This window comes from Peromyscus leucopus, chromosome 14, assembly GCF_004664715.2.
Source record: "Peromyscus leucopus breed LL Stock chromosome 14, UCI_PerLeu_2.1, whole genome shotgun sequence".
In the NCBI taxonomy this organism is placed as follows: Eukaryota; Metazoa; Chordata; class Mammalia; order Rodentia; family Cricetidae; genus Peromyscus; species Peromyscus leucopus.
In genome coordinates, this window is record NC_051075.1 from 80,306,748 (window position 1) to 80,329,791 (window position 23,044).

Sequence of the window (23,044 nt, forward strand, 5' to 3'; positions counted from 1 at the left end):
GTGTGCACTGTACAGAGGTCGGGGTAACATAAGGGTTCTTCAGTTCTGTCTCACTTTGTCCGAGCTTGGGGGCCTTTGGAGGGGTTCGGGACTGGGGTGGTAACACCAGACACATTTGGGGGACACCACGCTGGAGGAGAGGCAGGAAAAGTGTGGTAACTCCAGTTTGTCGGTGGTTATAGGGGCACCGCAGACTTAGAGACCGGTAGTGGTTGGTGGCCTGGGCCCCTGTGTGAGTGAGGCTGGGCGCAGGGGATTTTGAGTCAAGAGGAAGTGATAGGCTAGGTTCAAGGGCAGGCATGAGCCAGAACTGTGTACTGGACCTTGAAGGAACCAGCCAGCTTGGTAGGGCAGCACCAGCTGCCCCTGCCCAGAGTCCATTGCTGAAACACAGAACTTACCCATGCCCGACCCTGGGTCCCTAGCTGCTGACTTGACTTCTCTGCCCTCCCTTCCTAACTCAGTGAAATCCCTCCTCCTCCAGGAAGCCTGCCTGCATCATCCTACTGGGCACCCCTTCCCAGCTGTCCCTTGATCCTAGGAGGCCCCTCCTCTACGTTTTTCAGGATACAGAGGGTAAAGGGAAGGCAGGGCATGGCACCACAAGGACTAGGGCAGGGATAGCCTGGACAGGGCCGTGGGGCACATCATGACCCTTCCACCTCCTCAGAGTTTGAAGATGACTTAGAGCACAGCACGCAGCGGGCTAAGTCCTGGGCTGGGCAAGAAGATACAGAGCCCCGTTCATGGGAGCTGAAGTCAAAGGTCACCACACACGTGCCCTGTGCTCTGTGCATTCAGCTCTGAGTGGCTTTAAAGGATGCCCTATTACTCCATGTCCCCTCATGGCTGAGGGCTGACAGGGCTGCTCCTCCCGAGTCTGCAGCAGGGAGGATACTGAGACGGTCAGCTCCTCTTAGAATCATCCCCATCACAACAACACAAGTCAAATCATTGGGAGTATCAGGGCTGAGGCCCAGAGCTGGCCCCCGCCCACCGGCCACTTGTGATAGTTAACATGGCTGCAAAGCCAATGGATTCATCGGGGAATGGCGCTTGGTGCTGGAATTGTTAGCAGCACCAGTGAGAGCACTGTTGCCCAAATTCTGGGGCGGTGCGTAGTTTCCAGTGGCTACTGCAACTAATTATCCCGAGTTTAGTGTTCTAAGAGAACACAGGTTCATGAGGCTCTGTAGCCGTCCACAGAGGGTCTCACTACACTAGGATGAAGATGTAGGCAGAGATGTGTTCCTCCTGAGGCTCCGGGGAGCTGCAGCTCACCTTCCCCAGCTGCCTGGGGTGAGTCAGACTGCAGTCCTGGCTCTGTGTTCACCACCCTTCCCTCCTCTTTCTGCTCCTATGGTTAAGGACCCTTAAGACGACTCTGGGCCCACCCAGATGACCTGGAAAACCTCTCAGTTTTAAGGTCAGACTTAGTGAACTTGATTTCCTTAGCTCCATCAGCATGTTCACAGGATCCCCCTTTTGGGAGGGGAGCATGGCATCTTCCCCAGGGTGTTGTTGGCCTCTAGGGGCAGAGGGCTAGGTGCTACTGAGGTGTGTAGGACAGCTCCCCACAAACACATGACCTGGCCCGGTGTTCAGGATGTCTACTGGGAAAAACTTGGGACAGAGAAGGGTATAGGGGGTGGGGAGCTCTGAGGAGACGGGGTGAGTAGGGGTTCAGACAGGTTGGTTCATCTTAGAAGGAGCAGAAAGGCCTTGGGGGAAGGGTCCCTAGCACCTTAGTCAAGGGAAGCAGGTCAGGTTGGGAGACCCCTCCTGCAACAGGGCAGGCTCAAGTTTTCTTGAGCTAGCCACAGCCACGGGATCTCACTGGACACTCAGCACCTGTCCCAGCTTGATACTCTGGCTCTGAATGGGTTGCAGAGGACACTCAGTGTCTTGGTTTCTACTGCTGTGATGAAACACCATGACCAAAAACAAGTTGGGGAGGAAAAAGGTTTATTTGGCTTACACTTCCACATTGCCGTTCATCACTGAAGGAAGTCAAGGACAGAAACTCCGACTGGAGGCAGAGGCCATAGAGTGCTGCTGACTGGCTTGCTCCCCATGGCTATTTTAGCCTTCTTTCTTGTAGAACCCAGGGCCACCAGCCCAAGGATGGCATCACCCCCAATGGAATGGGCCCTCTCTCACTGATCAATTATAGAGAAAATGCCTTACAGCTGGATCTCATGGAGGCATTTCCTTAATTGAGACTTCTTCCTCTCTGGTGACTCACAAAGTTGACAACAAAACCAGCCCGTACACTCTGGACCCCTGTAACAGAAAAAGCCTCCAGCAGCCGACTTTTGCAGTGCAGGGCTGCTGGGGCACTTAAGAGGTGTAGCTCACAGCTGTCTTTGCATGCCACTACATAAGAGATTACTTCATGGGATTTGTAAAAGACACTTGCTCAAAATTAACCAGGTATTTTTTTAAAGCAGTTTGATTGCTAAGGTGGGGGCTGTTGACATCAGGTAGAGGTTATCTCAGCTACTTCTGGGACATCTGAGGGGATGAAATGATGGGAATTCTGAAGCACAGAGCTTCTGCTTACACATTCAAAAAAATTACACTAAAGAGAAACAAAGTAAAACCATTTAAACTGGAAAAACCCAATGAAAGATGGGAAAATGCCAGATGTGGTGGTGCACACTTAGGGCAGCAGGAGATTGATGTAAATGTGAGGCTAGCCTGGGGTATATAGTGAGACCCTGTCTGAGGAAATTGTGAGTTATTTTTAGAAATTATAACTGCAGTAAGGGATAAGTACTGCTTATTTTTCAATGCACTGGTTTTTTGGTTTGGTGTTGAGTGCCATGGGCCTTCCCTGCTCAGTCAATTCATGCAAGCAAGACCAATTACATTTACCTTCCATTCCAGCTCCCTTGTTCTGCTCTCCTGTGATCAGCTTACCTCCAGAACGTGGGCCATTTGCAGTATTTGTTTTATATTTTATAATTAGCTGAAATTAAGGTCAGCTTCAAAGTTTTCTTTCTTTCTTTCTTTTCTAAGATTTATTTATTGTGTGTACAGTATTCTGCCTGCATGTATGCCTGCAGGCCAGAAGAGGGCACCGGATCTCAACACAGGTGGTTGTGAACCACCATGTGGTTGCTGGGAATTGAACTCAGGTCCTCTGGAAGAACAGTCAGTGCACTTAACTGCTGAGCCATCTCTCCAGCCCAGTTTTATTTCTTTTATACTATGTGTACAGTGCCTTCATGTATGCATTCGTGAAGTGCCCAAGGCAGCCAGAAGGGCGCATCAGATCCCTGTAAACTGCAGTTACAGTTGCAGACAGCCACATGGGTGCTGGGGACTGCGCCACAGGCTCCTGCAGGAGCAGCAAGTGCTGAGCCATCTGTCCAGGCCTCTAAGTTTTTATTTTTATTTTATTTTTTGGCTTTTTGAGACAGGGTTTCTCTTTGTAGCCCTGGATCTCACTCTGTAGACCAGGCTGGCCTTGAACTCACAGAGATCCACCTGCATCTTCCTTCCTGAGTGCTGGGATCAGAGATGTGTGCCACCATTGCCCGGCTAAGTTCTTATTTTTAATTGGTTTCTTTTAGATGGCCTTAAAAGATGTAGCTTGTCCTCTGTCCTGCCTCGACCTCTCAAGTGCTGGGATTACAGCCGTGTGTCACCAAACCTCGCCAGTTTTTTTTTTTTCCCTTTTTGATGTTATCATTACATCATTTCCTCCTCCCTTTTCCCCCCTCCAATTCCTCCCATATTCTTCCCTGCTTTCTCTCAAATTCATGGCCTCTTTTTGCATTGATTGTTGTTGCATGCATGTGTGTGTGTGTGTACATACACATGCACATGTCTAGGTATAGCCTGCTCGGTCTGAATACTGTGACTTGCATGGATGCTTCCAGGGCTGACCATTGGGACTGGATTACCACATGCTGTGCTCCTCCCTGGGAAGAGTAGATCTCACTCTCAGCATTCCGTAGTTGCCTTTAGTCCTTTGTGTAGGGTGGAGACCCTCCTGCTCTTTCCCCTGTCCACTTTTGGCCACTTGAGTTTTTAAAGAACTTTTTCCTATTCTTGTATGTTTGAAATACATGTATCTTGAGGGCTTTATATATGCAAGAAAATCTGTCTGGGTAAAAAACTGTGGGTTGTATTTTCTTCTTAAGAACTGTTTCTCTAAGCTTTGAGTGCTGCTAGGAAAAAAAAAGGTCAATCTATTTTTGTGGGGGAGGAGGAAGGAGGAAAGGGTTTATTTTAGCTTACAGTCCATTATCAAAGAAAGCCAGGGCAGGAACTCAAAGCAGGAACCTGGAGGCAGGAGCTGAAGGACAGACTATGGTGGAATGCTGCAGTTACTAGCTTGCTATTTACGGCTGGCTCAGCTTGTTCTCGTGTACAACCCAGGGCGACCTCCCGGGGTAGCCCTACCCACAGTGGGCTGCCCCCCCCCCCATCAGTCATTAATGACATGCTCACAGGCTAATCTGAGGGAGCAATTCCTCAATGGAGGTTCTTCTCAGATGACTCTAGTGTGGGTCCAGTTGAAAACAACAACAAAATACCCATAATTGACCCCTTGTTGACACATAAACACAACACAAAACAATCTTTCTCATTTGTCCTCAAGATAATATTAATAAAAACTTTCTTATTCCAATAGGGAAGAACCAGGGCACAGGTATAACCATATTAAAGCAAAACCAAAATCAAGCAATGTGAAGATCTGCCATCTGGGACTCACTCATAGTCCTCTGGGTTGCAGAAGGCTGGCGAAGGAAGCCCTGTCACTCCAGGTCTCCATCGCCAGCAAACACAGCCTGTCCATAGAGGGAGGTCTGAGGCAGAGTCTCTGTACATAGCCCTGGCTGTCCCAGAACTTACTATGTAGACCAGGCTGGCCTCAACTCACAGACATCTGCCCGCCTCTGCCCCCCAGTGCTGGGGTCAAAGGTGTGTGCCACCACACCTGGTGCTCCTTTTTTGTTTGGTTTTTGTCCTCATTGTTGATATTCTTTTTCTGAAAGGTGGTTTCAGGAATCTTTGAAGTTCAGTAACACATAGGACAGACTTCAGATGACTTGTGCCGCACTGATGGCTGGAGCATGCGTGGATCTCTCCCACACAGGCTTCAGGAAGACTTTCTTGCAGCTTAACTCTGAACACTTTTGATTTCTCGCCTCTAGGACCAGGTGCCATAAGCTGGGCTTCTTCTCCCATCCTTCACCACACAGCGGCTTCAGGCATTGCTATCAACAGGTCGCCTCAGGTCACCAGAGCACCCAGAGGCAAAACCCAAATCCCACAGCATTGGAAAGTCCTAAAATGGGATGTGGCCCCATGTCCCCATCTCTGGACCTCTTTTCCTGCCCTCTCATGGGATAATGGTGCCTCCATTGCCTTGAGGCCACTTACCACATGGCATTCCCTACTGCTCCTCTCCCACTCCTGCTATGTGATAAACTCCCCAAGGCAGAGACCGTGTGACCCTCTAGTGCCTGACATTGTCTGGTAGCATGAAAGAGATGCTCAGGAAATAAGCTGAATGGGCTCCATTGACAGCTTCCACAGTTCCGTCTCCTGGAGTGCCGTGAAACCTTACTCCTCTTACTAGTCCAACAGTTTGCCTCTGCGGTGGGCTGGGACACATACGGCATTCCCTGGCGCTAAGTCTCCCCTTGTTTTTCTTCGTCATCATCGCTAGGATCTAGAAGGCAAAGCACTCCTGTGATGGAGTCTTCTGTCCTTTCTATTCACTTTCTTTTCTGCTGGATTTTCACCTGCCCTGTCCCTCCCTTGTGAAGGGTATTCCTAACAAATTACTTCATGTGGTCACCTTGCCGCTTCCCAAATCAGCATTCCAAGCTGCACAAAGCAGCTCTCCTGTCCAGTGGCTCTGCTACCAAGTGGATTCATTCTTCTTGGTTCCTTTTGCCACTGAGCTCTTCTGCTGGCCTCTGAGCTAGGCAGTTACCTTCTCTAGCCTGTGGAAAGGAGGCAGTGAGTTGAACTGCCTCCTGAGGTTCATAGCACTCCACTCTGAGGGAATGTCCTTAGCTCTGGAGAGTACCAGCTTGGAATTCAGAGTCTCCTTCAGGAGTCAGCCCTGGTTGCTCTTACCTTCTCTCCTCAAGGAAAAGGATTGAGACCTGCAGCTGAGGCTGGACGGTTACTGTGTTGCGTACCTCTGGAGTGGAGGCAAATGGAGATGCCACAGAGTTTGCCAATTCTATGTCCTGTCCTCACCACTGCCTGGATATTATTTGGTAGTTTTGTGGTTTTTGTTTTTGTTTTTTTTCAGATAGGGGTTCTCTGTGTAGCCCTGGCTATCCTAGAACTCGCTCTGTAGACCAGGCTGGCCTTGTATCCAGAGATCTGCCTGCCTCTGCCTCCCAGTGCTAGAATCAAAGGTGTGCACCACCACCACCACCTGGCTTTTTCATCTGTAGCTTTTTTTTTTCTTTCCGTTTTTTGGTTTTTTGAGACAGGGTCTCTCTGTGTAGCCCTGGATCAGACTGGCACCAGACTGGCCTTGAACTCAGAGCTTTGCCTGCCTGCCTCTGCCTCCCCAGTGCTGGAATTAAACCACCACTTGGCAGTTGTTGGTTTTTTTTTTTTGGGGGGGGGTGTTTGTTTTTTGGGTTGTTTGCTTGTTTGGTGTTTTTTGTTTGTTTGTTTCAAGACAGGGTTTTTCTGTGTGGCCCTACCGTTCTGGATCTGGTTCTGTAGACCAGGCTGGCCTTGAACTCAAGAGATCGGCACACAAGGAGGTGACAAAGGCCTTGAGATTCTTCCTAGCTTGGGTCCAAGTGTCATGCAGATTTCTTGCCTAGTAATAATGTACAGTGTATCAGCCCTGACCCCCTTACTACCTACACCTCACATAGCGGCTTACAGTGCTTTCCTGGGCTTCACTTACTGTGCTCCACACTTCGTGTTCCATAAGGATGCACTCAAACAGGGCACAGACTTTCAGCAGCCATTGACTTTCTCTGTCAAAGTAGCTCACAGTGCTCCGACTCAGCCAGAATCAGCTCTTCCTCACCTCACCTCCCCACCTATGGCAGAGACAGGGTTCCATCAGGGACACCACCTTTCATCTTCTTCCCTTGGGGTAATGTCCAAGTACCCCATTCTCCACAGACCTTAGATGAGCACAAAGGATGCTTCTGGATGCTACAAAGAGGTGGCTTCCTCCACAGAGGACTCCTTCTCAGTACTTGCAGCCCTGGTATGGGGGTGAGGTTGGGGGTGGAGGAATGTCTGTGGCTGGAGGCTTATGTGATCCCAGCTTCTGCTGGGGCCCTTGCGGGGGAATTGAAGGGAGAAGGGAGCTCCACCAAGGCATTGGCAGTTCAGGACCATGCCTGCCTCATGGGAGGGTAGTTATGATGCTCAAGGATGACCAAGGAGGCTGGACGATAAGGGACACACTCGGGACGTCTACAGGATTTGGAGAGTATCCCTGTGAGGGGTGCAGGGAAGGGCTCACACAAGAAGGACCCAAGGGCACTTTGAAACTCCCGGGGAGTCCTAGGAGGGCCCACCTCGACAGGTCACCCAGGTATGGTGAGGGCCACTTGGGAGGGCACTCTCTGGAGGGCCACCTGGGGGATGCGGAAGGCTAAGTGGGCCTGGGGCTCAGGAGGACCACTCAATGAGTGCCGAGGTCCAGGATCCATGGGCCTTAGAGAGAACGGAGGACGCCAAGTACCACTCCGGAGGGGTCTCCGGAGACCATCGGTGACGCCTAGGTCCACTCTGGAAGGGTTGCAGGAGTGCTTCCCGGGGATGCAGGGCTTGGGCCTCCGGAGGACCACCTGGGGATGCCAAGGGCTACTCAAGCGGAGGAGGTTTCGAAGCACCTCCCGGAAGAGTACCTGGAAGGCCTCCCCGGGATGCCGAGGGCCGCCGGGTGGGAGAGCCACGCGGGGATGCTGAGGACCACTCAGGAGAGGATGCGGGAGGGCCACCCGGAGATGCCCGGGCCGGGCGGGCGGGCGCGGGGCTCCAGGGGGGCCACCCCGGGATGCGGAGAGCCAGGCGGGAGGGGTCGTGGGAGGGCTTCTCCGGGAGAAGCCGGGGGGGACCAGGCGAGCTCAGAAGGACCACTCGGCCGGGGGCGCGCGGGCCGGCTCGGCGCGGGGTCGGGTAACGGCCCGCGCGGTGGGCGGCGGCGCCCGAGGCCCCTCCCCGCCGCCCGCGGCCGCTCCTCCTCTTCCTCTCCCGCCCGCGCCGCGGCCCTCCCGTCCCTGCGCGGCCTCGGCGGCCTCGGAGGCGGCGGCGGCGGCGGCGGCGGAGCAGCGCGGTCCCTTTAAACCGCCCGCCGGCGCCCCCGCGCCCGCCCCCGCCCCGGCCCGCGCCCGGCCCGCCGCCCGCGCCCTCGCCCCGCGCCCCGCGGCCCCGCCGCCGGCCCGGACATGGCCGCCAACATGTACAGGGTCGGAGGTAAGGCCCCGCCACGGCCTTTATGCGCCGCGGGCCCGCCGCCCGCGCCTCCGGGCCCCGCCGCGGCCTCCGCGCCTCCCCCCCACGCCGCCCTCGCGCGGCGGCCCGCGCCCCTCCCCCCCGGCCCGCCCCCGTCGCGCTCGCGCCCCGCCCGCGAGGCTCGGTTCTGGTCTCCGGTGCCCGTCCCGGCCCAAAATGGCCCCTGGGCCGCCGGGGCCCGGGGGGGGCGCGCGCGCGCGCGCGCGGGGGGGGTGGGGAGGAGGAGGGCGAGCGGCGCCGGGAGGGGGGCGATGCCCACCTGTTGGGGGCCGGCGCGCGCGGGGACGGGGGGGGGGCGGCCCGCGAGAGGCGGGCGGAGGAGCGGCGAGTGGCCCCGGGGCATCCCGGTGGCCCCCGCGGGCCCGGCGGCGCGCGGCCTGGGCCTGGGTCCCGGGCCGGAGTCCCCGAGCCGGAGCACGTGCCTCCGGAGCTCTGGCTAGCGTCCCGCGCGAGCAGGAGTTTGGGGGTCTTGGGGGTGGGGGTGGCGAGCGGTGTCCTCAGGGGCCACGCGGGGCGGACTAGGTGCGCGGGCATCGGGAGTCCTTCCCGCAGGGACCACAAGCCGGGCTGCGAGCCCCTCGAGCGTGGCCGAGGGGCTTTCCCCTAAGCCAGGGGTTCCTGGGAGGGGGAGGGTTGGCTGCCGCAGGGGGGACCTTCATCCCAAGTGCAGGTCTGAGTCACCCCCAAACTTTTCTCAGCCCGCTGCTCACCCTAGCAAGGAGGCGCTTTTACTGCTAGCCTTGGGGAGGGCAGAGGTCCCCCACTGAACTGGAGTCGCAGGGGCCTGGCCGCTGCGGCCGGTCCCCCTGCTGTTGGTCCCTAGGAAGCCCTTGCCCCATGTGTGTGTGTGTGTGATGGGGACACTCTGGGATGGCCTTGCACACATTCGGTCCATGCTGACCCTTACAGCCATCGCTTCCCAGAGCCTTCTGCTCCCTCCCTGGACCTCGAGACCCTCTCCGTGGGGGTCACAGCCTAAATGTGCATGGGTCTCTGTTGCTAATCTTCCCCCACTAGCGAAATTGGGCTCTGCTGTGAGAGTGTGATGGAGTGGGAGACCACCCAGAAGTACCCGTTACCACTACCCCATACGACCCTGACCCCCGAGTGCTCAGGATACTTCTTTCCATCTCACACCAGCAGGACCCAGGCGGCCCAGGTCTGTGGTCTTGGGCACAGTGGTACGGCTGTCACCCCACCCGGATGGGTCATCCACCCACAGCAGGCGCCCTGGGCTCATCTGCCCTCTCAGGGAATTCCTGGCCTCACACCTTTGCTTCCTGCCAGGTCCTGCCACAGGGCACAGCCTGGAGTGTTGGGGCCCCCGTGAGGAGGGGCTGGTCCTCATCGAAGCTTCGGCTGGCCGGTCCCAGAGGAAGTGGGCCAGAGCACTGGGTCCTCCAGGCGCACTGGCCTGCCTTCGGGGGGCTGAGGCTCCCCTGGTGGCCCTCTCCCAGATGATGCCCCTTGCTGTGCCCCGTGGACCATTTTTTGCCTCCAGACCCCCTTCCTGTTCAGCATGAGGCCCATGGTTCCTGCTGATTGGGCTGCTCCTTTTTTAGACTCTACCTCTAGTTCCCTCATTCTGGAAGGTTCTTCACCTGTGAAAGGCTCCCATTATCCTAGTCCCTGGCCACCCTTTCCCCCCGGGTCACATTTCTTCCTTGCTGTGGTTTCTGGCCCATGGTGGCATGCCATGTCTGAAGAAGTGAATGAGTAGCAAGAGAGTTGGGGAGCTGGGCTCCTGCATCTGATTCAGATGGGGAGGGGGTGAGAGTGAGGAAGGTGTGCTGCAGGCCTCTGGGGTCCTCGCTCGGCCCAGGGGCTGATGCCAGCCTTCCAGTTCCCATGCCTGCCTGGCAGAGTAATCAATCCTGGCAGGGAGCTTCCGCCAAGGCCCTAGCAGGCTGATGAGGAAGACCTGGACTCTGACTCAGTTCTAACTGCCTCGGTTTCCCCATGGTCTCTGTGTTCGTCCTGTGGCCTGTCTGAGGTCCCATAAGGGTGGGTGGCCGGGCCCTGAGCTTCCACGCCAGGCGGGTGTGCGTGTGGCTGAGGAAGGAGCGGGGATAGGTATGTACGCTCCCGTGTGTGTGCGCTGGCTGCCATGCACAGGCTGGGCATCCGCTGTGCTGCCACGAGTGCTTTTGCGGTGCCCTAGTCGCCGGAGCTAGCCCTGAGGGTGTCCGAGGCAGGAGGAGGGCCAGCACCTACAGAGGGAACTCCAGTGCCACCCTGTGAGTCCCAGCGGGGCCTTGTGATGGTACTCTGGGTGTTGGCTGTTGGCTTCCTGCCTCGGTCGCTGCTTGCCAGATTCTCAAGCCCCCAGATGAGAGAGGACACACTGTGGCTCTCTGAGCAGGCCTTGCTTCAGTCTGTTTTTGTCGTCTGGGATTTGATCCCCTGGGAAGTCTGCCTTGTCCTGAGGGAGTGCTCGTGGGGACCCAGCTTGGAAAATGCCCCCCCCCCTTTTCTCTCAGCACATATAGCAAGATACAGGATGCCTGGTCAGGTTTAAGTTCCAGAAAAATAACCATGCCCTAATGTGTGTCCCAAATGTTGTCAAGGCATGAACACTAGAAGAATTTGATTTGCAGCACAGTGTGTTGAGTGTCCTGTGCTCCCCCCGGCCACGCTGCCCGAGGGCCTCATTGGGGTGGGCCAGGCTGGGTTGAAGGTGCAGGAGAGGTTAGAGAAGCCAGCAGACCACTGGGCCAGGTGGTCGGCCAGGGAGGGGTCAAGGACTGCTGCCTTCTCCAGAAGTGGGCTCACTGAGCAGTTTCTGTGGCGTCAGTGCCTGAGAGCCAGGCAGGTGGCAGAGAGGATCTGAGAGCCTGTCCCCTGAGCGTGGGATCTTCCCGTGCCAGCCCATGACGCCTGAGGGGTTTCTTACCTGTGCGTCTATTACAAAACCAGGTGGCATTTCTGAGCAGAAGAGCAGAAATCACTCCATCTCCACCTCACATCACAGCTGCCTACGTTAGGAGCCTTTTTCCTTTAACTGAAGGGCTGTGGCCATTCCCTCTGGAGTTTTTGTTTTGTTTTTGTTTTTCCTCTCATTTCAAGAAGTTAACCCCTATACTTTTGAGTGGCTTTTGTTTTTATTTTACTGTGCTCGTGGAAGATGACAGGAAGCAGCAGCCTGCCGGCCTCAGCCACATCACAGCTGGCCTTGTGTCCTGCCTTGGTCTGGTGTTTCATATGCCTAAAGCCAGCCTCTTGGTTCCTACCTTGGGTTTTAATTTAATCATTTGTATTTCATTAGATATTAGGTATTAGATGCAGTTTTGTGTTCTGCTTCAATGTTTTTGTTTGTTTTGGTTTTTTGAGACAGGGTTTCTCTGTGTAGCCCTGATTATTCTGGAACTCTGTAGTTTAGGCGGGCCTCGAACTCAGAGTACCTCTGTCTCCAGAGTGCTGTGGTCAAAGGTATGTGCCACCCTCGCCTGGCCTGTTCTTTTTTTATTTTGTTTGTTTGTTTTAAATTTAGTGTGTGGTACTGGAGGTTAAACCCAAGGCCTGTGCGAAATAATGAATCACTAGACCACTGAACTAGCTTCGGTTCTAGCAATTTTTATTTCTCAGTTGGAAGTTTTACTCAGCTGTTCCCATGGTTGAGAAGCCCCGGCGTCAAGGGGGTACGTCTGCTGTGAGTCTGTGCGATGTCCCAGTGTCTCTGGTGGTCCCTAGCACAGGGACCATGCTGAGGAGCCACGTTGAAGCTTCTGGGTCCTGCCCAGCTCTTTGTCACAGCACATGCTTCAGGGAAGCCCCCAGAAGTTTTGACTCTCTTCCCCTGAGCCTGCTTCTGTAGCAGGAGATGTAGCAGTGGCCACGCCCAGGGCTGCAGCGAGTCTGTGGAGTCTGCTCAGCTGCTTAGCCACACAAGTCTCAGCTGAATCTGTGCTGGAGGGCTGCAGGGCATTACTGCTCCAGGCAGGGCCTGCTGCTCCCCCACAGAGGCCTGCTCCCCATCTTGTCTCACCTGATGAGCATGGCCCCATATGGGGTGGGAGGTGGGCTGTGTGCCTGCTTTTAGCCTTCTGAATTATTTTGATTTGAGAGGGAAGATCTTGGCATTAAACTCCTGTATTAACAACAACAACAACAAAACTGAAGTAAACGGTCCAGAGAAGCAGCTCTCGTGGCCGAAGCCCCAAACACGGTGCCTCCCTCTATATGGGCTCCTGGGGCTGGCACCCATTCACAGTGGCCGCCAAGGTGGTCCCACTGAGCAGGGTGCTGGTGATCGGTGATGCAGAGTGTCACTTAAACATGTCATAAGGGATGCTGGGTGAATTCCTGAGACAGGTGTAGGCCCTCTCTGTCCCAGGCTGGCTCTAATGAACTCTCAGGTGCTCCTGTCCAAATATCAAGCTTGGTCCTGCTTAGGACTGTCGCTCCTACTTCCTGTCCCAGCGTGCACTCTGCTTCACACCTGTGTTCTCAGGAAATTACGATTGCAGAAAGTGTCTTTCCCTGCTGCTTGGCCTAGAGCCGTCTCCCTGGGCCCAGGGCCTCCGTGGTGCTCCCCAGGCTGCATACACCAAGTGCTGCCGTGCAGTTGTGGGCTCCATGTCAGCTGATGCATGGGTGCAGGCTGCTGGGGTGGCCTTCGTGGGAGAGGCTCTGGCCACTAGCCTATGAGGTAATGTCAGATGTGGCCCCTGTACCTGCTCCTGGGCAGGATTTCCTTGCCTCCGTCTACCTGTGTGCTTAGTTGGGGCCCTTGACATCCCTAGGCCTGGAAGGCTTTGTGCATCCGTAGGGTACAGCCCCCTGTGGTCCCTCCTGGCTCAGGCTGCTGACTCCTGATGTTTTTCTAGGGGGATGATGGTCCTTCCAGGTAGATTTCACCTGTCCATGTCCCTGCTTATGGCCAGCTTCCTGCTGTCAGGCAGGCCCTCCTGTTTCCCTTGCCCGTGGAGCCCTGGTGGCCTAAAGTACTTGCTGTTTGCTCTAGCCCCATGTTGTTCCACTTCACCCTAGAGGAGTCTTTAGGATTTCGGCGTCAAGGCATGTTCCTTGGTACCCTTGGGCTGTGGGATCTAGGGAGACTCAGGTTCTTGATTAGGGTCCCCAACTGGGTGTTGCTGGTGTTTAGGAGTTTCACAAGGCAAAGGCCGTTGCTATGTGCAAGGGTAATATGTGGTATCCCGAGAACCTGGGTCAGAGGCAGGGTGTGGGTTACCACCGTAGTGGGCCTGTTCTCAGTGATGGAGCTGCATGTGGCCTTCCCGGGCCATCTGGCCACTTGCGCATACTGGGTGCCACTCCTGGGGATTATTGGTCACTTGCCTTTGCAGGTAGGGTCTTGGCCTCTTCCTCATCCTAGATTTTGTGGGGCCAGTGAGGTGGCCCCCTATGCTGGCTGCCTCCAAGGTGTTACCAGAGGCCACTGAGGGTTAGTGGGGTGCTGGCAGGGTGACGGGACCGTGGGCCAGGATGAAGTGTAGCGCCCCTAGAGGTTGAAGCTGCAGCTCGCAGGAGTGCTTAGGGTAGCCAGGGAAGCACGTGTGTGAGAGCTGAGCCGCAGGTGGGTTCGGAGGTGCTGGGTTCCTTCCTGAGGGACGGCTCGGTCAGCCTCTTCCTCGTCCACTCCGTCCCTCAACTGGAAATGGAAAACAGCTGAGCCACAGACTGCTGGGCCGGGCTGGATGAGACGCAGGCTTTGGGAGTGGATGCTGCAGATGGGTCTTCTCACGGGGACCTTGCCTCCTGACTGGGAGTGGAGGGTCCGTGTCTGGTGACAGGGGCAAGTGTGGGTTCTGGTGTGCCCCACCCCCAGCCCTGCTGGGGTAAGGCGGCAGCGATGTCAGCCAGATCAGCTGCCCTCGAACTCCTGAGCTCATAGTATCCTCTTGCCCCGGCCCTTCTAAGGGCTGCAACTGCAGGTGTGCCCGTACCCAGGTAGATCTGTGCTTTTTGACAAATGTCACTGCGGACCTTCAGACATTCTCATGACCTCACACATTTCCTGGTGTCCTTTGTCGGGAAGCCTCCCCTCCCTCTCAACTACTGTGCTCTGCACCCCAGAGTGTCACATGATGGGACCATCCTTTGAGACGGCTTCTTCACCAAGCACTCTGCATGTGGGCATTAGTGTTGTCTGAGATCGGCTTCTCTTGCTGAGCAGTGCCTGTCTCCAGATGTGCCACCGTGTGTCCACCAACCCATGGACATTCTGGGTATTTCCAGGTTTTCCAGGTCAAAAACAGTGGACACGGGTTCTCATTTCTCCCGAATAAAAATTTACAATTGTGCAGTTGCAGGGTTGGGTGGTCAGCCGACATGTATGTAGCTCTTGAGAATCTGGCAGGTGGCATTCCAAAGTGCTCTAAGCAAGAGTTGAGTTCAAGAACAGCAGAAAGTCCGTGTCTAGCCTTACCTTTGCACACATGTGTGTCGTCTCTGCTTTTCACAGTGTTTTGTCAGGTGTACAGGATGTTCTTACTGTTACATGTTTTGTTTTGTTTTTTCCAAGACAGGGTTCCTCTGTGCAACCCTGGCTGTCCTGGAACTCGCTCTGTAGACCAGGCTGGCCTCGAACTCACAGAGATCCCCCTGCCTCTGCCTCCCAAGTGCTGGCATTAAAGGCGTCCACCCAGCAACCTTACTGTTTTCATTTGAGCTTCCTGATGGTAGATGGTGTTCGGCTTCTCGTGAGTTCACAGTGCCATCTCTGTGTTACTGTCCTCATCCCTGGCGGTTTGTTTGGTTTAGTTGGTTCTTTGAGATAGGATCTTGCTGGGTAGCCCAGGTTGCCTGTGAACTGGTGATGTCCTGCCTCTGCTGCATGGGGCTAAAGGTGTGGCCACCATGTTCAGCTGCTGCGTCTGATGTTTATTGTTTGTTTGTTCATTTATTTGGTTTTGTTTGTTTGACACAGAGTCTCTATGTAGCTGATTGTCCTAGAATTCCCTGTGTCAACTGGACTGGCCTTAGATTCAGAGATTCACACACCTGCCTCTGCCACCCTAGTACTGGGTGGGATTAAAGATGTACACCTCCATGCCAGGCATTTCCCAGGTTTTAAAATTGGATTGTATTCTTACTGTTGTGAGCTGTGAGGTGATTATTTATGTGTTGTTTTGTGGTGTGGACCTAACCAAGGGCCTGCTTACACTGGACAAGTGCTGTGCCCCAGCCCCAGAGGTGGTTTATGTTCTGCATTCAGCCCCTTGTCAGAAGACTGAAGTTGCGTGTTTGGTGTTTCTAGAACCCAAGATCACAAAGTCTTTATACTTACCATTCTATAATAATTACAGAACCCTTGAAATTTGAGTTGACTTTAGTGTCCTTATTAGTCTCCCTGGGAGGGTGAGGATTCTTGGTGCTTTTGCTCGTGTGTGTCCAGTTCTCCCCACTGGAGCACCTTGATAGCTCTGTGGGAAGCGAGGCTGCCGGAGGCCGGTGTTCTGTCGGTGGGTGTTAGTTTGCTCAGTGGTCACGGATCACCTTTTGCCAGTGCATGTCTAGATCACGGTAGTTTTACTGTAGTCTTGGAAGTCAGCTGTGTGAGACCTCCAACTTTGTTCTTTTACAAAATAGTGCAGACTGTCCTAGTTTCTGAGCTTTCCCTTAAAAAGTGTAGAATTGGCTTGTTGATTTTTGTTTGGTTGTTTTTTTTTGTTTTTTTTTTTTTTTTCAAGACAGAGTCTCTAGATGTTCTGGAATTCACTATAACTACTGAATTAGTTAGACCAGGCTGGCTTCAACCTCACAGAGATCGGCCTGCCCCTGCCTCATGAGCACTGGGACTAAAGGTGTGTGCCACCATGCCTGGCCCCTGTTTGTTTATTTTGGTTTTTCAAGACAGGGTTTCTCTGTGTAGCCCTGGCTGTCCTGGAACTCACTCTGTAGATCAGGCTTACCTCGAACTCACAGAGATCCTCCTGCCTCTGCCTCTGGAGTGCTGGGATTAAAGGTGTGCACCATCACCGCCCAGTATCTTGCTCATTTTTTTAAAAAATTAAGTTTTTATATTTACGTCTGTGTGTGTGTGTGTGTGTGTGTGTGTGTGTGTGTGTGTGTGTGTGTGTGTGTGTTGTGAGGTATGTCCACATAGCACACATATGGACAATTTAGGGAGTCTCCTTTGACCATGTGGGTTCTGGGGTATTGAACCCAGGTTGTCAGGTTTGGCTCCAAGTGTTCCTAGCTGCTGGCCCTGGCTTGTTGATCTCTACATAGCAAACAAGTTGGTGAGATTCAGATGACCGTGGCTCATGGCAGGGCCTCTTGGAGACTGGCAAACTGCATTGGCAAACTGCACTGCCTAGGTTTGTGTGACTCATGAGCTAAGAATGGCGTTTACATTTTTATGTGGTTGAGGAAAAAAAAATCACAAGAATACTTCATGACATGAGAAGATGATATGAAATTCAAATTGCTTTGCCCATAAATAAAGTTTTATTGGAACATGGCCACTGTGAAGCTAATGTATGTATATTCTGTGGCTGATTCTGAGTTATAACCAAGCTTTTCCTCCGCAGGCACAGTACAGAGCACTGTGTCTGCCATCAAGCATAGTGGTATGGGGCGCTCACAGCAGATCTGCATAGGTCCCTGGCTGGGTGTGTTGTGATTAAATAGAGCTCTGATACCATCTGCCTGGAGAGAACACAGACCTTGTAGCTGAGGGCTCAGTCCCACCAGACCCCTGTACTTCACAGGCCAGTTGTGCACCCCTGGTTGTAGCCTGTGCTCCTGACTGAGCAGCTTTGGGTCAAGGCGCCCACTACGCTGTTCAGCTTCGATTAATTTGCTGAAACAGCTTGCAGGGCTGAGCAATTGCCTTGTTTGCTGGCTCATTACAAAGGACACAAGGAAGCATACAGATGAAGAGCTGACATTCTCAACCTTCTGCTCATACCTGGTCTTTCTGTGGTTGGCTCTGTGCTGGGCAGCGGAGAGCCCCTGGTATAACCAACCATCCCACAGTGCTCTGTGTTAGCCAACTTTTTATTGTGGCTACACTTTGAGACTGCCACCTTACAAGGAAGAAAGGTTTATTTTGGCTTACAGCTTCTGAGGTTTCATTCTCTGTCCCTGGTCCTTGCTGCCCTTGGGCCTGTGATACAGCAGAGTATTTGGGTAGAGATGTAAGATGGTACAAAACGGAGCATCTCATGGTGGCTGGGAGCATTAAAAGAAAACAAAGCAAGAAAGGAACCCAGGCCCTACCCTCCCCTCAGGGTATGCCTGCTGTTTGGGCGGCCTTCAGGCCTGCTGTGCTCTACCCCCCAATACTGCCAAACTGGGGTCCAGGCCTTTCTGTGGGGGGCCTTTGGAGACACCCCATATCTTGTAGTAGCACATGAAAAGAACACTTTTATCTCTCTGAAGGTCCCAAGGTTTCAGGAGCCATGTGCCAGGAAGTGGGGCTAGAGACCAAATATGTATTTCCTTTATCAACAGTATCACAGTAGCTGTTGCTTTTATGTGTGTTCACCATACTGCAGGTCCTACAGACACAGTGGCCCTGCCATTCTGAGCCTGTGTGTGTGCTGTGGATACACTTGTGGTGTAAATTGGGGACTTGGTTGTGGTTTTAAGGCAGTGCTGAATGTGTCATCAGTCATTGATTACCTCAAATGGTAAAGTCTTGCTCAATATCCAGGACTCCGCCACTGTGTGGGAGCAGTACAGTATATGTTGGTGGTACAGTATCCTCTGCTTGAGGAATCAGAATGGTCAGAACAGTTAAAAAATTTAAAGGGAGACTCTCATACCACGGGAGCCTCCTCAGAGAATCAGGATCCAACAGAAATGGTTGTCAAAGCAGTGCACTTACTAGCCATGTAGCTGCCGGAGCGAAGTGTCTGAAGGACATGGGCTTGCACCAGACAATGAGCCTGGTGTGGGTGGCGTGGGGTGGGGTTGACAGTATGTAGCCTTAGTGGGTTCCTTGGCCCTTGGCAAGCTAAGGCTGCTGCTGCTGCTGCTGCTGTTCAGTCATTGATCTGAGGCATCAGAAGGATGTGTAAGTCTCTGGAACAGTCTGTGAGCTGGAGAAGTTGGGAAAGAACTGATGGTGCAAACGGGGGAGGAACCTGCTAAGATGAGGGACAGGCAGGATGCATGGAGCAGGAAGGGGTAGGACTAGATAAATGAAGAAATGTGGTTTAAAAAAAGAGTCAAGAGCCAGAAAGACGGCTTTACTGAGCCAGTGCCACAGACAGCATGCTTCTGACTGCAAAGGCTTGGTGGGTCACGGTCCTGTGGACATTGTCAGAAGCAGAAGGTAGACATTGTGATCTGACCCATTGTACAGCTCACCACGGTAGCTTGCCAGTGCTTAAACTTGGACCAGAGTAGAAGATTCCCAAAACAAGACAAACCACTTATAATCACCATTATTAATGCAATGAATGACTTTCAGAATTAGTTCTTGCTACATGCTTGGTAATACTATTAATTCATTGTAAAGTACTACCACTCAAGGCTGAGCAGCACTTATTTGAGAAGCTTATACTGTATTAAGTTCACTCTTACTGGGGAGGAATAAAATGGGAAGGTCTGGTCAGGAATATTTCCTAGCTCATGTTGCCACTCTGGCAGAAGCCCGTGTCTGTTGGGAGTCCTCATCTCGGCGGTGATGTAGAGGTTGGTCTACACTATAATCCTTGCTGTGAGGGGTGGGCGTGTGCTCCAAGACTGCCATCTGGACCAGTACTTTGATAGAAAGACTCATGAGGCTGCAGCGCTCTTGAACACAGTTACTTGCTCCTTGAAATGGAAGGGTGTGCCCCACCAGCCAAGGCCATGGTTGAGTCTCAGAAGAGGGAGGTGTTGAGGCCAGCATGTGGTTACTAATGATTGGAGACACACATAGAGATGGGCCTTGGAAGCAGGACTGTTACTGGAGGTTGGTCATAAGTTCATGGGTGACCACTTCATCACTCCATCTCTGCCCTCCAGGGGTTTTGTTACCAAGGACTGTTGGGCATGGCCAAGGTCTGGGAAGGAGCCACTCCTAGGACTGGACAGCCAGGCTTGTCGGGAGAGCTCTTACTTTGGACATCTTGAGAGAACAGGCCCATAAAAAGAACATAATGAGCTCTACAGCAACTGCATCTGTTCAGATCAATATCTGCATACAGATCCCATGCTTGCGGTCCTGTTGAGAGCCTGTTTCCAGAGTCACCAAGGTCTGAGCTATGGCAGCATTGCTGGGGAGCATGCGCAGCACAGTAACCCTGAGCTGTCGTCACCCCGAAAAGCACTTGTTTTCTCGGTAATCTGTCTGTACTTTGTAATTTCATCAGTAAACACTTGGAAGCTTGGTTGTACTTACTACGTATTGCACTCAGCTCACACTTGACCTACATGCCTAAATTCTACTATCTGGACCTCTGCAGAAGTGTGGCACTCTTCATTGTAGTTCACAGACACCTTACAGTGCCTGCCATTTTAATTACATGGGGGCGGAGTGGGGGGTGGGGGTGCGCATAGGTGCAAGTACCCCAGGAGGCCAGGAGAGGGCGTCGGGTCCTTGAGCTGGCGTTACGGGCGGTTGTCATCGCTCCATGAGGGTGTTGAGCTGTACATACAACCATGGAGCCGTCTCTAGCCCACCTACTGCTGGTATTTTTATCATACAGACCTTTTCAGGGTGTGTGTGTGTGTGTGTAACTGGATATCAAAACCAGGGTCTTGTACTGTCACCCCCCAGCTCCCACTCTTGGGAGTCTGCATCTCTTCTGCAGGTGTGTGGTGGCTCTTGGCTCCTGGGTAGGCTGTACTGGTTTGTTTTCTAGGTGGTTGGTTCGTTTCATCAGAGTTGTTGAGTGATTGGCATAAACATCTCATCACCTCCTTGTCACTTGACCTTCCCACAGCACTGGGACCTGTAGGGATGTCCCCCTGTCATGGCTGATGGTAGTTTTCTGTAGCTTTTCTTTTATTCATGATCATTTATTAATGTTTTAACCACTCTCTGGTTTGATTTTTTTATTTTTTATTTTTTATTTTTATTTTTTTTTCCGAGACAGGGTTTCTCTGCGTAGTTTTGTGCCTTTCCTGGAGCTCACTTGGTAGCCCAGGCTGGCCTCGAACTCACAGAGATCCGCCTGGCTCTGCCTCCCGAGTGCTGGGATTAAAGGCGTGCGCCACCACCGCCCGGCTCTGGTTTGATTTTTTTTTTTTCCTCTTGTCTAAGTTCACATTGATTTTTGTTCATTTTTTTTCTGCCTTCTTTATTTTCTTACTAATGTATAATGTACACTTAGCATACTTCATTCTTGTTGGGCAGGCACCTCTGAGGTTTGGGGAAGGTGTGTGGTTGAGTCGCTGCTGCCACAGACATAATGTGTGGCCCTGTCCATGAGCGAGCCCTCCCATCATGGTACCACCCCATCCCCATACCAGTGCCCATCCCCTGTTCTTGGATGTCTGTGTGCCTGCCCTTCTCTGAGATGAGCTACCTCAGTGCCTGCCTCTTGGGAGACATTAGATTTTATTCTAGAGTTTGGCAAGTATAAATAATTTGGGATTTGGGCTTATTTTGCTATGATTTGTAATCATGAAAGTTTAGATTGCGGATGCCTTTTCCCCCCCTTTAAAAATTTTTTTTTGGTTTTTTTGAGACAGGATTTTTTTCATAGAGCTCTGGCTGTCTGGAACTTGCTCTGTAGACCAGGCTAGCCTCAAACTCACAGAGATCTACTTGCCTCTGCCTCCTGAGTGCTGGGATTAAAGGTGTGCACCACCACTGTCTGGCTCAAAGTATATTTCTGCATTGGCTGGGACTCGAACCTAGGGCCTCCCATGTGGCGGGCGAGAATTCTACCACTAAACCACCAGTGCTTTTGGGTGCCCTATTAAAAAACTAGTTTTATTAAGAAATCCACATTGATGAATTTCAACAAAGTGCCCCAGGAGGGCCCCAAATCTAAGCCCAGAGACTTCCTCCAATTCTGTACTCTTTCCTTCCCTTGGGCCTTGCTTTTTCCAGGAGACCCTCCACCCTGGTGTGAATGCCTCTGAGCACTAGCTGCTGGAGGTAAAAGGATGTGGCTGACCTGCTGGCAGGTGGCCCAGGCTCAGGAAGCAATATGGTGGCAGGCCTGCAAGTGTGTGCCTACGTGGGAGCAGGGAACTGCAGTTGCTAACTCTGCCCATTTCAACAGGAGGAACCTTCTAGTCACCTCAGCTAAGGAGGGGGTTCATTGCCAAGGAGTTCTGCCAGCCTGGCAGTATGACAATCCAGCATGCTCTCTGTCCTGGGACTCCTGGAGCATTGTGGTCGTGGGGTGATCTGAGCTGTCCAGGCTAAGTCTGCCAGCTTTCAAAGTCTTCTTCGTGTCTATCTGTGGAGCCTGGCCTCTGGTGGTGAATGGTAGACAGACGGTTCTTGCCTGCAGCAGCTACTTGGGAAGGTGTCCAATAGTTTTGAGCAAGGGCCTCAGGGTAGCTTTAGAGTTGGACTTTAAGGGGGAAGTCAGCCCCCACAGCCTTCCCACTAAGGCTTATGCTCCTGAAGGCGGTTGACATTGGGGGTTTGAGGGCTGCAGGCCCCTCCCAGGACAGCCCCTCAATCCTACCTCTTCCTAGCCCACTGACAGCTGTGATCTGGCCCAGCACCCCTCTCGGTTCTGACCATCCACTGCCCTGGCGGTGGAGGGCTTTGCCTCCTCCATTCCCCAGCCCTCCAGTCCCTAGCAGAGTGGGGCTGGGGCTTAGAGGGTCAGCTTGAGGCTCCCAGTCAGTTCTTTGGGGGTCCTAAGAATGGTGGGAATGACTTAGAGACTTGGTGCTTTGTGTGATGGCCTCTCTGTTTGCAGACTATGTCTACTTTGAGAACTCCTCCAGCAACCCGTACCTGATCCGCAGGATTGAAGAGCTCAATAAGGTAAGGGCTCAACACAGTAACACTACTGCCTGGCCCGGGTGGGGAGGGGTGGAGCCTTCCCTGTTGTGGGTGGTGAGGGTCTTCCTGCCTGGATTTTGAGTCCCTCCAGGGGAGGCTGTGAGTGAGTCCCTGTGGCTCTTTACGGGCCATGTCTAGGCTTTTTAAAATTTTATGTGTATGGGTGTTTTGTCTGCATGCGTATCTGTGCCTGAGGAGGCCGGAGTGGGCATTGGATCCCCTGGAACTAGATGGAGTTACAGATTGTGAGCTGCCATGTGGATGCTGGGAATCAAACCCGAATCCTCTGGAAGAGCAGCCAGTGCTCTTTACCACCGAGTCATTTCCCCAGCCTTTGCCTAGGCTTCTTGAGGACAAGCCCAGGGCAGCCTTGAGGTGTTGTAGTCTTCCTACCTCATCTCCCAGCAAATATTGTTCTGTCCGAGGCATGGACTTGAGCACACCAAGGACTCAGAGGGATCTGGGTGGATGATTCTGGAGACTAGTGACAGACCAGGGGCAGTGGCCTTCAGTGTTCTTGGTTCCAACTACACACACATGCTCTCTCCTCATCCTCCTCCCATTTCCGTTAGCCTAGGTGACTTCCTGGCCACAGGACTACCATGAACATTTCAAAATTGTCTGTCCATTACAGCCTTGAGGGTGCATGCAGTATTTATATACTGGGGGTCCTTGTTGATGTCATACTCCGGTCGCTTCTTC

At 53.1% G+C, this 23,044-nt stretch overlaps 1 protein-coding gene across 10 annotated transcripts in view; it reads left to right on the forward strand.

Moving 5' to 3' along the window:
- Positions 1-8,197: 8,197 nt before the first annotated feature.
- The window catches only part of Mta1 (metastasis associated 1), a 39,819-nt gene continuing 24,972 nt past the window's right edge, over positions 8,198-23,044 (forward strand). For 6 of the 10 annotated variants that reach the window (XR_003736081.1, XM_028883673.1, XM_037210912.1 and 3 more), the window contains exons 1-2: positions 8,263-8,430; positions 22,257-22,324. Coding sequence is in view for 9 of the 10 variants with exons in the window: in XM_028883673.1 (XP_028739506.1) it covers positions 8,403-8,430; positions 22,257-22,324 (96 nt within the window). In the remaining variant the exon portion in view is untranslated. Of the gene's footprint in view, positions 8,431-22,256; positions 22,325-23,044 lie in introns of all 10 variants that reach the window. The other 4 variants (XM_028883672.1, XM_028883674.1, XM_028883676.1 and 1 more) reach the window with 3 other exon arrangements.